Raw genomic sequence first — 14,879 nt, 5'->3', positions numbered from 1 at the left:
GTTTAGATTTGTGTACACCTATTTAAATTCTTCTTACTCTTGGTACCTATCATGCTGTTTCTTGAAACCTGTTCCTATTTTCATTATTAGGGCTCACACTCATTTGACACCAGATAGTCTCAATCCCATTTTTTTTATGCCAACGATAAGTTTATCATGGTCTTTTTAAGCCAGAGTGAAAAAAGAATAAAAGATACATGTACAGAGACACAGTAGGAAATCCAGAGGTTGGGATAACACAAGTTTATTTTTATTTATCCCCTCTCCTCCCATATGAGTTAGAAACAGACTTCTTGCAAACTTCATAGAAATTGTGTTATTTTAGGATTAAATCACATCAATGCAGTTCTGCTTGACCTTCCTACTGATAATTCTCCAAAAGTTTCCTAATAGTAGCTCTGAAAAGAATTTCTGTTTTCTTGAGTCACCACCAACAATCTCTTGCACCAGACATACATTTACAAGCTCATACATCCTTTCTGGTCTTGGTGCTGCACCTTTCTAGATACATGGCCATCCATAAAATCAAAGTAATGGTTGATTGCTTAAATGTTGCACTTCTGAGCGAGCCTTATGTGTCTTGTCAATTTCTGCACACTAGGAGAAGCTACTATTTTCTCGCTATGCACCTGTACATATTCTAACTTCTGCATGTAGGAGAAAGTACTGAAAGGAAGATTGCAAAGATCCTGTGTATATTCCTAATAAATAATAAAGGAGGGCTAGAGGACTGTGTTCTCTGATCTCCCTTTGAAGCAGAAATTACAATCTCTATCTGTCCTATCTGCCATAGCTCCCCGGCCTGTTCTCAGTTTCTCTGTTCTACAGCTGCCAGAAGCACTTTCTTATTTGCCCCCAGAATCTGCTACGAATTGCCAGTTTTTGTGTCGTTTTCTCTCTCTTTTGCTTTTTATATCTGCTTTGCAAAGTTAGGATATGCTGAGGTACAGGCTAAAAAACCAGCCAATTAAATTAAAATTCTGCTCCTCTGACCTGAATTGAGGTGTACCTTAACATTATTCAGTGTACAAGTATTTGTTTCAGGGAGGTTTTATTGGGGCCTCTGTGCTGAATTCCTCAGCTGCCAGCAGACGGAAAAGGTTTCGGAGAAATCTGTCAAAACTGGTCTGAATGACAGGCAACTGTTTCCTCCTTTACACACAGGAAAAGAGTTAAAAAAAAAAGGGGGTTCATGCTCTTGAACCTACAGTAAGAATTTACCCACCTACAAGTGACAAGACACCATCACTTTCTCTTCTTTCTGACTTACACCTGAAAGAGTAAATTACATCATGATCTTGAAGCATATATGAACAATTTTGTTGTAGAAAGAAAGTAGACATGTAAGGTACCTTTTGTAGCGTGAGATATTGCTACATGTTCAGAAACATCAAATTTAGCAGTATATGTCTTTTTCTTTTCCCCTGTATGTAACTCAGTTAATGCACAATGCCATTAGTGTTCCTGGATCCCACAATTTTCAAGATTAAGTGAACCAAGAGCCTGCATAGCAAAGTCAATGGAGTGATACTAACAAAAGCATAAACAAGTAGAATCCATCTCCCCGTTCTGCTTTTCTTGCTGAAGCAAAATCTGTTGGGATATTATGCTATAGCTAAGCAATGATCAGCAGAATGCTTTGCCTTTATTAAGTCTGGGAGTTTCTTAACCCACTATTTTCTTTCGAAAACTTGACAGGAAGAAAGTTTCACATATAACAGGCTGGATTGTTACCAATTCTGAGTGGTGCTGAATGTTGCTCACAAACAGTGAGCCAGATTCTCCTAAATTCCAAGAATAGAGGAAAAAAAAAATCTGATTTCTTGTGTCTATTTTAGGACTCTCCATTTTTTCCTCAATACCTTCCCACTTATTTCTATCCAGAACTACATGTTAGTTATCAGAGAATAAGGCTGCCATATAAAAATTGAACCCTCACCTCCCTGGCTGTTTCCCTTCCCTTAAGATTGTAGTTGAGCTACTCTAAAACAGCTAACAATGCATCTCCTACTAACCATGAGCTAAATTTTAGATTTGGATTTTATTTTCCTAGTAGTTTTTATATTTTCCAACTACCTACTCTTGCAAAACCTGTAATGACTTAAGATGGTACCCCAGCCCAAGGCTGGTGTCTTTGATTCTACCACCCCTGAAGAGCAGGAAGTAAGGTATGCAGGCAGCTTGGAAAGGATGTATTCTGAAGCTGTTCCTTGGACATTCAGAGCACTGGAGCATGAAGGCCACTACTGGGAGTTGCACTGCCAGCCACTGTCACTTAAAAAGCAGTTTTCCCAGGTAGGTATAGATAAACTTTCTTCCTGTGATCAGGAGGTAGTAGGAAATCATCTGCTTTCTTTTCTACCTGCTGTGCTACCTGCAGCCTGCATGCAGCTTTATTTGTTACTATGAATATGCTACAAAATAATTTAGATTTGTGAGCTTCAAAAGCACTGGAAGGGTGCCTTCCACGTTGTGGTTACATCCTAGGACTGAACAGAACTGTGCTGGCACAAGAACTGCTTGATATTATGAATTCTTGGCAGTGGGACAAAGTAAAGCCTCTGCTGGATCGTGCTGAAACTGAGCAGCGTGGCCTAATTATGTCACTAGGTATGGGACTCATGGGTTATTCCTGCCTGGGAGCTGCTCTTGGAGATCGCTGCCTAACCTTAATGAGCAGTGTTTGTCAATCTTGGCCATTTGGAGATTTTTGGTTATGTCTCGCGGGCCATCTGTGCTTTGCTCTTTTAGTCAACCATAAACCAGCACTGGTGTTTGCCCTGTTTCATTTAATCAGAGGGGTAACACTTGGCTAGTCAGGACAACTGTGAGGTAGTGCAGTGCCATGCTCCCAGAATAGAGAAGTTGAATTCAAGGACTGCATGTGAAACACTTAGAAAACTGAATATGGGAAGCTGAAAAGAAAAAAAACAAAGAGAATTGCTCACCTCAGTAGGACACTGATTGGTTATATAGATATCATTACTTACTGACATAGTAAGGACTTCTTACACCATACTGTGTAGGACTATGTCTGAAATAGATCAACCTGACCACCGACTTCGAAATGTTTTCCTCCATTCTCTTCTGGGCTAAAAGTGCCACAAAAATAACAAATTACACATCACACTGTGTCTCGCTGAGAGTATCTCTGAAAAGTACTTGTGTGCTTAGACAAAGACCAGTCTCAAAGGCAAATATATCTTAAGCTGTAACAATGACTCTACCATGAAGCCAGTGATATTAATAGTGCTCAGTCCTGCCCAGAAAGATTTGTTCTTAAAGGCCAATTTAAACAAAGTGCTTATTTCTTTCTGTCCCAGTTCCCCTCTTCAAAATGCTCCTGTTACTTTGTTCTCATTGTTACTTTTTTTTTTTTTTTTTGCCCGTGAACATTGCCAGATAAGCATGACATAAAATAAGCACCGTTTTTTAAGTAGAAGGAGGGGGAAGGGATATTCATAAGCAGAAGTTGCCAAGTTTTATCAGCGAGCAGACCAATAGACCTGTTCTGGAGTATACTCAGGGCTTTCATTCACTTTCCCTCCAGTCCGAGGGATACTATAATCTGCTGTCTGGAGAATAAAATGATTCCAAAGGCTCCTTCTAAAGAGAGCAACTTAATGTTCAAAATGCAATTACAAGAAATGGTGACTTTTACACTCCAAAGCTGACTCTCTGAAAATAAAATAAGTGTGTTAAAGATACAATGTAAACAATCTTTTTAGGCTAGCTGTGTATATTAGTAATGAGGAAATAATACTATGCTCACACGCTATAGCACTTTGATCACCAAGGACACTATACTCTTAATAATCTGTCTGCTTCCTAAATATCAATAAGAAAAGTTGTTACTAGCCTGAAATTAGAGGAAAACAAAGCCAGAAATTTTAGCCATCTCATATTAAATATTTTTATATGTAATATCAATATATTTCAGACTATTCAGAAGAGTAGCTACTAGCATTGTATTTTGAGGAAATTAACGATTAAAATTAAAATTAAAAAAAAAAAAAAAAAAGCCTTGCGGCTCATCACTCATCCGGATCAGATACATCAGAATCCCAACTGGTTTAACTGGAAACGCGATGCTACTTTCCCAGTTAAAGCAGAGGTGGGTGCCTCCAGGCATTCGGGAGGCGCTCCGATTGTCCCGCTGAGGGACGGCGCTGCCTTGTGGCGAAGCGGCGGCGCCTCGCCCGCCGCGCTGTTGCTGGCCGCCGCCGGCGCCGTCGTGGCGCCGCTGCGCGCGGCCGGGCAGCGGGGGCGGGGGCGATGGCGGAGATCCGGGAGAGAGCGGGTGAGGGCGGGGCCGGAGCCGACGGGGCCTCTATCCTTTCCCTCTCCTCCTTCTCCCTCTCCCTCTCCCTTTCCTTTCCTAGGCGCCCACCCCTCGCCCCTGGGTTGCCCCTTGCCCAGCCTTTCCCTGGGAGCTTGGGGTGGGCCCGTCTGGGTGGCTGTATTTGTATATATGTATATACGCACACACATATACACACGTATACATGTACGCATACATATATATAGTAGTTGGTCTCGCTGTGTATTAACGCTACTGCTTTCTTCTGCCCCGGGATTTCATCCCCGGGCTTTACCGGAGACATCTGTGGGTAAATAGAGGGAAAAGAGCGGTCGCCTTGCACATGCATGAAACTGTTCTCTGTGGAAAGCCCTCCCGTGGTATGTGCCAGGAGGTTGAGCAGGGGTGACTGAAATAAGCTGGTGCAAGGGGAGTTCCGTTTGTGTCAAGGCGTTAAAACCGTTTTTATTATGTTTTTGTTTTTGTTTTTTTTTTTTTCCTAACATTCATATTGTTAAAGAGAAATGAGAAGTTCTGTAGGTGCAGCTTGGTACTATGAGAAGAATACACTAACTTCTAGTTTTGTTTTTGCCTCTGATTTCAGTCAATCTGTCAGAATAGCTGCCGGAATCTGTAGTTATTTATTTGCTTCTTTCATGTGTATTTAACTAGTGCAGACATCGAGTTATCTGTTTTAAAATAACTTCACAATGTTTGTAATTGAAAAAAAAAAGTTGTGGGTAGCTTTACCTGAAATTTACTGTTAATCTCTTTCCCTTCTTTCATTGAAAATTTTAAACTCCTGATTGAAGATGGAAATCTGGAGGAGGTCTGAGATAATGTAAATATGTCTGACTTTAACAAAAATGGCTGTATAAAAGAAGGACAAAAAGAACAGTACCTCTGCTCAGGGGATAGGGAAAGCATGGCTCCTTGTTCCACCTTGTCAGCCAGTCTGCGTGTACCCAGTCAGATGAGGTCATATTGAGCAAGAGACATATTTCTGCAAAGGGAGGACGAATGCTTCTTGGACAATGATGTGAACTCATGGTTTTCTGTCTTCTAGTTTTGCTCCTTCATGCCATGTCTTTTTTCCTTTTTTTTTTTTGTTCCCCCCCCCACCACCAGGATTCCTATCCAAGAGGATTTAGACCTCGCTTAAAAAGGTAGGAATTTTAATTTGGCTATATTCTTTCTTTCATGGGCCACTGGAATAAGCTAAGCTTATTTACTTTGCTAGCTGCTCCATTATATTGGATATTTTTCTGGAAGAGAGAAAAGAACAACAAATCAAAACTTTTTTTTCCCTCCCATGTACTCAGTTGATAACATTACCTATTTGTACATCCTGTCACTGGTATGAAGTAGTGTAAGAGATGTCACCTCCCCCTCATACCCTTTATTGCTGGACTTTTCACGGCAGTTTATTTTTGTTGATCCTTTGCTGCATTATTTTATAGATCCTGGGGTTTTAATCAAGATGAATGCTTAAATAGCTGTGGCACATGCATCCTCTTTGTGGCATCATTCTACTCCTTTTTAAGTTAAACACAGATGTTTTGGTTCAGGTTACATGAAGTTTTATTTTGAAGTATATTTTGAAAGATTGACTGAAGGACACATGCTGGGAAAATGCACAGGTGTTTAACTTCTTATGTTCTACAGTAATTAATTTGCAACATCTGGAAGTATCTTTATGCCAGTAGTGAATCTTCTGTTCCTGAAATCTGGTTTTAAAGAAATTAAAGCCTTGGTTGTTTTGTTCTTCTCTGTGAGACAGGAAAGTGGTGTATTTTCCCTGTAAACTCTGTGAAATGCCCTTGCGTGATTTCCTTTGTAAAATGTTGAGAGACATAAAACCCCAGGTTTCCAATGGTACATCAGACTATATTCTAATTAAGAGTTAGTTACACACAGCACAGTGTGAGATGTGTGTTTAATGCAATAACTTTTTATAGGCTCTTTTAGCAAATAACTTTTTTTTTTCAGTTCCTGAAAACTAATCTGGATCTTGACATCTGCTGGGAGGATATATATGCATATTTATTTACTTCCTTGTGGAAAATATAATTAGATTCTAGTGATCTTTTAGTATATTATACTAGCCATATTATAAACTGTTTATTTTATATTAGTTGGGTTTCACGTCTGGTACCTGAAGATAGAAATATTTTGCTGTCCTGATGAATGAGGTAGTTCAGATGAAAGGCCCGTGGGATCAGGAATTCTAGAAACAGTCTGGTTGTTTTCAAAAAGACTGTGAAGACATATTGTCTTGAAGAAATACCATGCACCTGTTTTCAGCAGAGAAATAAAAGAGCCACAACAGCCTCTGAAGCAGGAGCTTCAGTTCTGTGTCTTTCATTCTTCTGTGATGTGAGCGGAAGCACATCTGTCACATAACATGAAGTCGTTATTTTATTATGATGCAGACATGATTAAAAGTACTTGTGTCTTGGATATGTTGTGTCAGAGGAGCTGAAGGGTTTTTGAACTAGAAGATGACAAGGTACAGATTATTTTAAAAAGGCTCTAAAAGTCTATATGGCTTGTGGCTTTGTCTTTGTCTGTGCTTGATGCCCCTAAAAGTCTGTATGGCATTTGTGACTCTCCCTGCCTGTGTTTGAGATATCAGGGGAAGAGGGCATCAGAAAGTACCTCTCCATAGATATCGGTTTTTATGTGCTCAGTCCCTCATGTGTATGATATATTGCATGTATATGAGAAATATATCTGACTTTTATTTGTGAGAACATGTACAGTAGATCCTGGGCCTTGGATTTGTATTCAAATGCTTGCTAATGCCTGCCTTCTCTAACACTTCTTGAAGATGCCTGCTGCCTGTGATTCGGTGCTTGAGGATATTGAAGACATTGTGTCAGCAGAAGATGTGAAACCACACGACCGACAGTTTGTGAGAAGGAATGTTTTTCCAAAAGTGCGAAAACGCAATTCACAAAAAAAGGTTCAGACAGAAGATGATCCCCCAAGTGACAGGTAAAGTCTTACATCGACTTGTTACTTTTCTTGCAGCTTGTATACACTGTCAGCTTCTAAAAATAAGGTGGAAGTTCTCATTATCTCATAAATCTGAACACAGGATAAAAATGAGTAAAATAGTCTTCATAAAATGTAGGGAGAATAAGTAATAAGTCCTAAGCAAATTTATTTTCCTGAGTAAATTTTCTGTAGAAATCAGTAATCACTGAGATGTTGACGAATGGAATAATCAGACTGGAAAAATGGTTTCTGTTACACTTTTATATGTAAAAAAATTTCTGAAAAACTGTCTGCTTCATCTTAATTACCTAAATAGAATCTGAGCTCTTCAAATAGCAGTCCTGGAGTAGCCTTTTGGCATCTCTAATGAGAAATAAGAACAAAATCCTAGGAGCTGCAATAGGGTTGAGGTTGGAAGATTGTCTTGTCCAAACCCCCTGCCCGAGCAGGGCCACCAAGAGCCGGTTGGTCAGGGCTGCTTTTTGGACTAGATAGTTTCTGAATATCTCCAGGGATGGAGATTCTGCAACCTCCCTGCTTAACTTGTGCCAGTTGCTCGTCATTTTTAAAGTGAGAAAGGCGTTTCCAGATGTTCAGAGGGAGCTGCCTGTGTTTCAGTTTGTGCGTGTTGCCTCTGGTCCTGTCATTGTGCACCACTGAAAAGAATCTGGCTCTGTCTTCTTTGCACTCTTCCTTTGGGTATTTATATACTTTGATGAGATCTCTCTGGGCCTTCTCCAGGCAGAATAGTCCCAGCACTCTCAGCCTTGCCTCATATGAGACATGTTCCAGTTCCTTAATGATCTTTATGACCCTTTGTTGGACTTTCTCCCGTACATCCATATTTCTCTTGTGGATGCATCTCGTCAGTGCCCAGGGACTTATGCATGCCCAGTTTGCTGAAGTATTCCTGACCCGGTCCTCTTTAACAAAGGTTACATATTCCTTGCTTGTCTTTCATCCTGGTTTCTGGAGCCTGGGATTTCCAGAGGCTGTACTTCTTGTGTGTACATCCTGCAAGTGAAACGGTGAAACTTCAAACTTTTGAACTTGCTGTTTTATTTCAGTGGAAATAGTATGCAATAACCATGGAATGTATCTTTGCATTTTTCCTACTTGGGATTCCCATAAGAGTGGAATCAGCTTTCTGCTGCAGTGGAATTGATTAGAGTATAGGTCAGCTCATTTATTGATACCAATTTCTACTGCATTTCTGAGATCTGGATTTTTTTTCCTCTTTCTTCCTCCATTAGTTTCAAGTTGGTGGATAAAATTTCCCTGTATGATAAAGATGAAAATAAAATAGGTATGGGAATTTAATTTCCTGTGGGGAAATTAAATTTTGTTTTTTCATTAGTGTTCAAAAGGGATTTTGTAAGCATAACAATGCATCTTTATCTGAATGCCCCTAAAAGTGCATTGGCTCCAGGAGTGTATGTACAGCTGAACTGGTGCTCTGTAGATACTTCACACTAGCACGTCATGCACCAAAGTATTCAGGTACTATGAATCTAACAAGCTGTGTTTTAGTGTTTTTGACCCAAGAAAGCACGTTGAGCATGTGTTGTTTAGACAGTAGGAAGTCTAGATACACTGTGTTTACACTTAATGATCATTAATGTTCCATCAACAAATTTCTATTTCTAGCTAAGGGAAGCATCTTTTAAAAAAAGAAGCGTGGAGGGGAAGTTAAAAAAAAGATGTACGCAGGGCGAAGCATTGTGTACCAGGATGTGTGGTGTTCTTGTACTGGCATCTTTAGCTCATTGGCAGTTATCCCAGGAATTTCAGTGAGAGCTTCTTGCAGAACTTTTTGTTGATTCTTTAGGCACTGTGTGTGCTATCTCCAGGCTGCATGTCTGTCATGCTCCTTCTGTAACCCAGAAAGATTGGGATATGTGCTTTCAGATATTCGTGTGGCTGGTGGCCCCTCAGTTAAGAATTTATAAATCTGGCTTGTATGGAGGGAGCTACAACCAGTGGGTGCCATAATATAAAAGGTTGCAATTTAACTCTTCACAGTTTGTTTGCTGGTGGTCTAATTTCAGTGCAATTACTTGAAGGTTGCTTGTTACAAGATAGGATAATTTTCAGAAAGTTGAGGGGTGTTGGAGTTTTGTTGGTTTTTTTTCTTGGGTTTTTTTTTGTTTGCTATTTGCTTATTTGTGTGTTTTTGTTGGAGTTTTTGTTTTTGCTTTAATGTAACTACAGTGCACCGAATCTCTTCTTGTCCTACAGCTCTTGTACCGTCTCCATTCTAAAACTCTTTTCAAACTGTTTTCCAGCTGTTTGTGGATTGACTTCACCACAAGGGAGAGGATTGGAAGAGTGAAAGTGAGAAAACTTGTGGGTTGAGATGAAGGCAGTTAAAGTGAAGGAAAGAGTAGGGAAAAACCCCAAGTGATGCAAAAGCGATCACTTACCACCTCCCACAAGCAGACTGGTGCCCAGCCAGTGTCAGAACAATGACTATTTTTGAAAGATCAAACCCACAATTTTTATTGCTGAGCATGATGTCATCTGAAATGAATTATCCTTTTGGTCAGCTATTCTGTTCATGTTCCTCCCAACCTGTTGTCCGTCTCCAACCCACTTGCGGTGAGATGGAGCACAGTGGGAAACAAGCAAGGATAGTTCAACAACAGCTAAAACATAGGGGTGTTATCAACCCTGCTTTGGTCACGAATACCAAACACAGCACTATACAGGTTGCTCTGAAGAAAGCTGACTCTATCCCAGCAAGACCTAATACCTGTTACGCTAAAATCACATAATAATAGTGGTTTTCCTCAGCTGTTTTGGAGTTGCTACTGTTTGTGTTGCATATTTTGTATTTGAAGAATTACAGTTCATTGAGTCTGTTCAGTGGGCTTAAAGGGGAAGCTTGTTCATCTTTTAACTTGCCTTTTTCATTCATTTTTCCTAAACAGCATTATTCCTGGTGTTCAGAAAATCTGGATTCGTACATGGGGATGTTCTCACAATAACTCAGATGGTGAATATATGGCTGGACAGCTGGCTGCATATGGATACAAAATTACAGGTAATGATATGACTTCAGTTTTTCTGGGGTGAATGTTCAGAGCTGTCAAACTGACATCAAATGTTCTTAGTCTTAATAACAGTTTTGAAAAATCCTGTTCCGATCCCTTTCTGATTTGAAGGTGCAGAGGTAAAGTGTTTTCCTGGCATTAAACAGAACGATTACAAGATGAGTGCTTTCAGAATGGTTAGATTATCTTGACAGGGCAGACATCTAATAGGTGTCATACAGTGCCTTTTTTTGGGCATTTTCCTTGCTAACTGAATTGAAAAGTTTTCATAAGAGTGGAAGGGAAAGATATTAATTCTTGCTTTTCTGACTACAAGCGGTGGAACTCAAGGGGGAGAGAAAGGTGGTGTGTTGTCACTTGATGAAGTGTGTGTTTGATGCTGGAGCAGAGATGAACTACTCCAGATGAATGATCTTTTGTTTCAGGAGAGATGATCACTAGGATGGAGGTGGGATGATGCAGGTTCCAAAGAGCTGAAAATGCTATTTTTCCTTTCCTTCCAAGTACTTAAAAACACTCTTCATCATTTTGTTCCTTCTTCCCAGTCCTAAAAAAACCCCCAAATTTGTGGTAGTGCTGACTACATTTCATCTCCTTAATGCAAATGTGTCGACATAAAAGTTGAAAAGTTAGACTAATGTCGTATTTCAATAGCTAAGTATTTATCTGAATTTTTTGATCTAGCTTATGACTAGTTAAAATAGAAATAAATTTTAGTCATTAATGCAAGTTCAGGTCTGTCTTGCATTTAAACTTGCATCTGGCTTGTACTGAAAGACTGCAGGGTTGGTTGTCTGTCCTGGCATTTTTCTGAAAGTATTTTACTCCTGATTTAACAAAATGATTGTTTCTTTTCTTGAATATCTCATGATACCGTTAAGCAGTTGCATCTTGTTTTCCTTTATTGTGGTTGATCTTTCTGCATTTGTATAAGTAAAAATTAGATACTGAATTATTCAACTACCTGAACCATTTTATGGAACCCAGGTGATTCTTAAATTATTGGTGCAACTCTGGAGTAGGTGTGCTCTTTCCACAGACAAATGGAGTGCTGGTCCAAAAAGTCTTATTTGTGACAGCTGTTTGTGTAAGATTACAAATGAGTTCTCACTTTGCCTTGTTATGGCTTTCTTAAATTTAACTTCTCTTTACCTGAATTTTTTTAATGCATATTGTTCCAGAAGCTAATTCTGGCTTGTCAGGATTTTGATGGCTTTCCTGTACTTTTGGAATTTTATTGGGAGAAATGTAGGAAAGATGGAGTGCAGTGAAGAAATGAACTATGTTAAATTTCTGATACCTTATCTTTTTAGAAAATTAAGTGTTCATAACTTTCGAGTAGAAGTCTACATCTAGAATCTGAAACTGAGAACTAAAAATTGAATAAAAGCTGCAATTACAGGGACAGGAATACATACAGAGTAATTTTGGTAGTTGTATATGAAATCAACTTCTAGTTTCGGGTCATTATTAAATTGAAGTTTTGCTTTAGTTAATTTCTGTGTATGTGTATATATATATTAAATCAAACAAATCCCAGTGCTAGGTGATAGGAAGAAATTACGCAGTGTGTTTTCTTCTTTTTGAAATGAGGTAATTTCTTTTTAAGCTGATATTATTTAAGGTCCTCTGGAAATTTCCTTTTTGTTCAACGGAACAAAAATATTTGCTACAAATTCTGGCTAAAGTAAATTTTTACAAACCCATCTACTGAGCTTTCTCTTTAATAGGTTGTTAATGAAGCTGGAACTGAGTGCAAGTGTAGCAACTGTGTCAGAATCTGAAGTGGATACTAGTGCTGTGGTTCAGAGGGACCTTAATAGACTAGAAAAAGGGGTAATGGAAGCCCTATGACATTTAGCAAAGGCAAATGCAAAATCCTAGGATTGGCATAACTTCAGCTAGTGTTAAGGGTGAGTGTGGGCAGACTGAGTAGAAAGCAACTTTGCAGAAGAAGATTTTGGGATTGAGGTAGACAAGAAATGAGCATGAGTCAGCAGTGAAGTCTTGTAGCAAAGAATGCAAACTGCATCCTGGGCTGTGTTAGCAAGAGTGCAGCCAGCAGGTCTGGGAAAATGATCCTTCTTCTTTGTGTAGTACTTGTGAGATGGTGTTTGGAATGCTGTGTCCAGTAATCCAGCTTTGGTCCTTTTTTGGACTCCACAGGAAAAGACAGAGGTTGGTGTAATGGAGTGAGTCCAGTGGAGAGCCAAGATGGTTTTGGAGCACACAATGTATGAGAAGAGATTGGGAAGACTGGGTTTCTTCAGCTTTAAGAAGAGAAGGCTCATGGAAGATTCTAGTTGCAGACAGCAATGTCCAGTAGGAGAGTACAGAGAAAATGGAGTCAGTTGCTTCTCAAAGGTGTGCAGTCAGACAACAGAGTCTTGCTCTTGACAAAATGGCAGTTCAGATTTTTAGCATCCAGTGCATAAGTTATTGCTCATGCTATCCATTTTTGATTTTTACTTAGAGGAAATGCCAATGTAGAAATTTTCCCAATATTTCTCAAATATCTCTTGTAAATCTCTTCTTAAGAAAGCATTTTTTTTTTATAGTAGGTCATCTGGGAAGTTCAGATAGAATGTTAAGTAGGGATTTAATCTCTTTGTCCTGTAGAGTGAATTAGTTACTCAGTAACTATTGCTTGAAGTAATCCAAATTTCAAACATTTCTTGAAATTAAGCTTAATATTGTTTACAGTGTGGAGGACAGGGAAAAAAAAGAAAATGTCTTGCAAGAACTATTTTCTAAATCAATGCCTGTCTCTGTTGCTAGAATCTGTTGTTACAGTGTCTTGGACAACTATTACTTAAATAAAGTGTTTGGATTAGTCTGTTTCCTTCGTGTTCCTAAGCTTTTGAGTCAACACTTACTGAAAAGGTGATGGAATAAAGTCCTGGTTTTAGGGAATGAGGTGTGAGCTTTACTTGCAATTATCGCTCCATTATAAATGAAATGGTCAAGCACTGTTTCTAGTGTCTTCTGTCTAATTGTAAGATTGAAAAAAAAACAGAAGGAAGAAAAGCAGCATCAGACAGTTTCCTGTTGGTAACTAAAAGTTGTAACAGTGCAACCTGCCTTATAAGTTGACTTACCTGAAAGTGAATATTAATATAACGTCCTCCTGGCTTTTCATGTGTTTTAAAAACATTCTTTCTGTACAAGCAACCTGTGTTGCTTTCAGGAGTGTCTGTATCCAAAGGTGAAGGCTGAGGGCTGTGCTACAGTTCTTCACACCAAAGACTACCTTTGTCTGGGGAGAGAGTGGAGTGTGAATCAACAACATCCAGATATTGCAAAACAGCAATGATGATTAAAAGTCATGGACTGCATCATCTTAAAAATAGGTAAAGGGAAACCAGAAAAGCCAAACCTATTTTTGTATCTGCTCTTACAGGGTGAAGGTAGGCAGCATTCTGAACAAATCTTGCATACCATACTGTGAGAACACAAAGCTCTTTTGTGAGTCTGAGCCACCCAGAAATGTGTGGACCAGCTGCTATCAGTGAAGGGCTGTACCATGGGTACTTGTTCGTATTCTGAAAACACTACAGCTGACGATGGCTTTACTGGTTCTAAAACTGGTTTTGGTTTCTTGGCAGCTTGACTTGCACTATAGTTTAGATATGCCTGCAAACCTACTGGAATGTTCCCTTTGAGATACACCCTGGAGGAAGAGACTCTCATGGTACAGACAAGTAATGCCTCCTGTGAAAAACAGGAAGTGGGCAAACTGGGAGCTTTCAAATCTTGTGACCCAGATTTTTGTCTGGAAAGAGAGTTCAGTATGTGTGCCACTTATAGTACTTTCTCTCTGAAAAGTGGAACTGAGCATGTATAGTCAGACATAGAAGACATTGACTTCTGAAGCAAGTAGTTATATTACCATATGTTGACATTGGTAGGTTTCTGGTTCTGTGGAATTAATGGGTTTTGGTCCAGCCTTGAATGCATTTTGATGGATCAAGCTGTTATGTGTGCTTGTTGTTTTGTAGTGATTGCTTCTGGCTTGAGGCTGTTCAGGTCCAAAGCATTTCCTCCTTGGTCATTGTAAAACGTGCTGGGGGCAGAAAAGGCATTGCTAATGACTTAGTGTTCATTCTTCTGATATTTCTAACTTTTTCTTTTATGAGGAGGAAGCAAAAACTGTTATTAAACATTCAGCAAAGCTAAACCAGTCACAGCTTATCTGCACTACACTTCTGTGGTTTTTTAGAAATAAATGCTAGCACAGAACTTTTTCCTCCTGTAGCATGGGATTCTAGAAGCAAGAAGGGGTGGATTTGTTGTGTTGCTAATTCAGTTGTCTTGGTTTTGATTTAGCACCTGAAAACTAGGTTATATTATAGACCCTTAGCTTTACTTGTGCAGTTTTAGACTAGTCTTTGGTCAGGCTTCCTTTTTACTGTCTCAGGAGTTTTTTTTTGTGAGGTTGTTGGATGGAAAGATACTGTATAGAGGTCACTCCATTATTGTGATTATGGTATTTGCTGGCAGGACTTGTATCAGTGAGATTTGCCAAT

General features: G+C 39.3%; 1 protein-coding gene across 1 annotated transcript in view; it reads left to right on the top strand.

Annotated features, from left to right (window-relative positions):
• Positions 1-5,423: 5,423 nt before the first annotated feature.
• Positions 5,424-14,879, top strand: part of CDKAL1 (CDK5 regulatory subunit associated protein 1 like 1) — a 408,038-nt gene continuing 398,582 nt past the window's right edge. Inside the window, exons 1-3 of the mRNA XM_018077689.2 lie at positions 5,424-5,466; positions 7,131-7,297; positions 10,231-10,343. Coding sequence (XP_017933178.1) covers positions 7,131-7,297; positions 10,231-10,343 — 280 coding nt within the window. The 5' untranslated portion in view covers positions 5,424-5,466. The remainder of the gene's footprint in view (positions 5,467-7,130; positions 7,298-10,230; positions 10,344-14,879) is intronic.

This window comes from Manacus vitellinus, unplaced genomic scaffold (genome assembly GCF_001715985.3).
Source record: "Manacus vitellinus isolate BGI_N305 unplaced genomic scaffold, ASM171598v3 scaffold_39_pilon, whole genome shotgun sequence".
NCBI lineage: Eukaryota > Metazoa > Chordata > Aves > Passeriformes > Pipridae > Manacus > Manacus vitellinus.
Note: the sequence above shows the minus strand (reverse complement) of the source record. Positions and strands in the feature narration are given on the sequence as shown.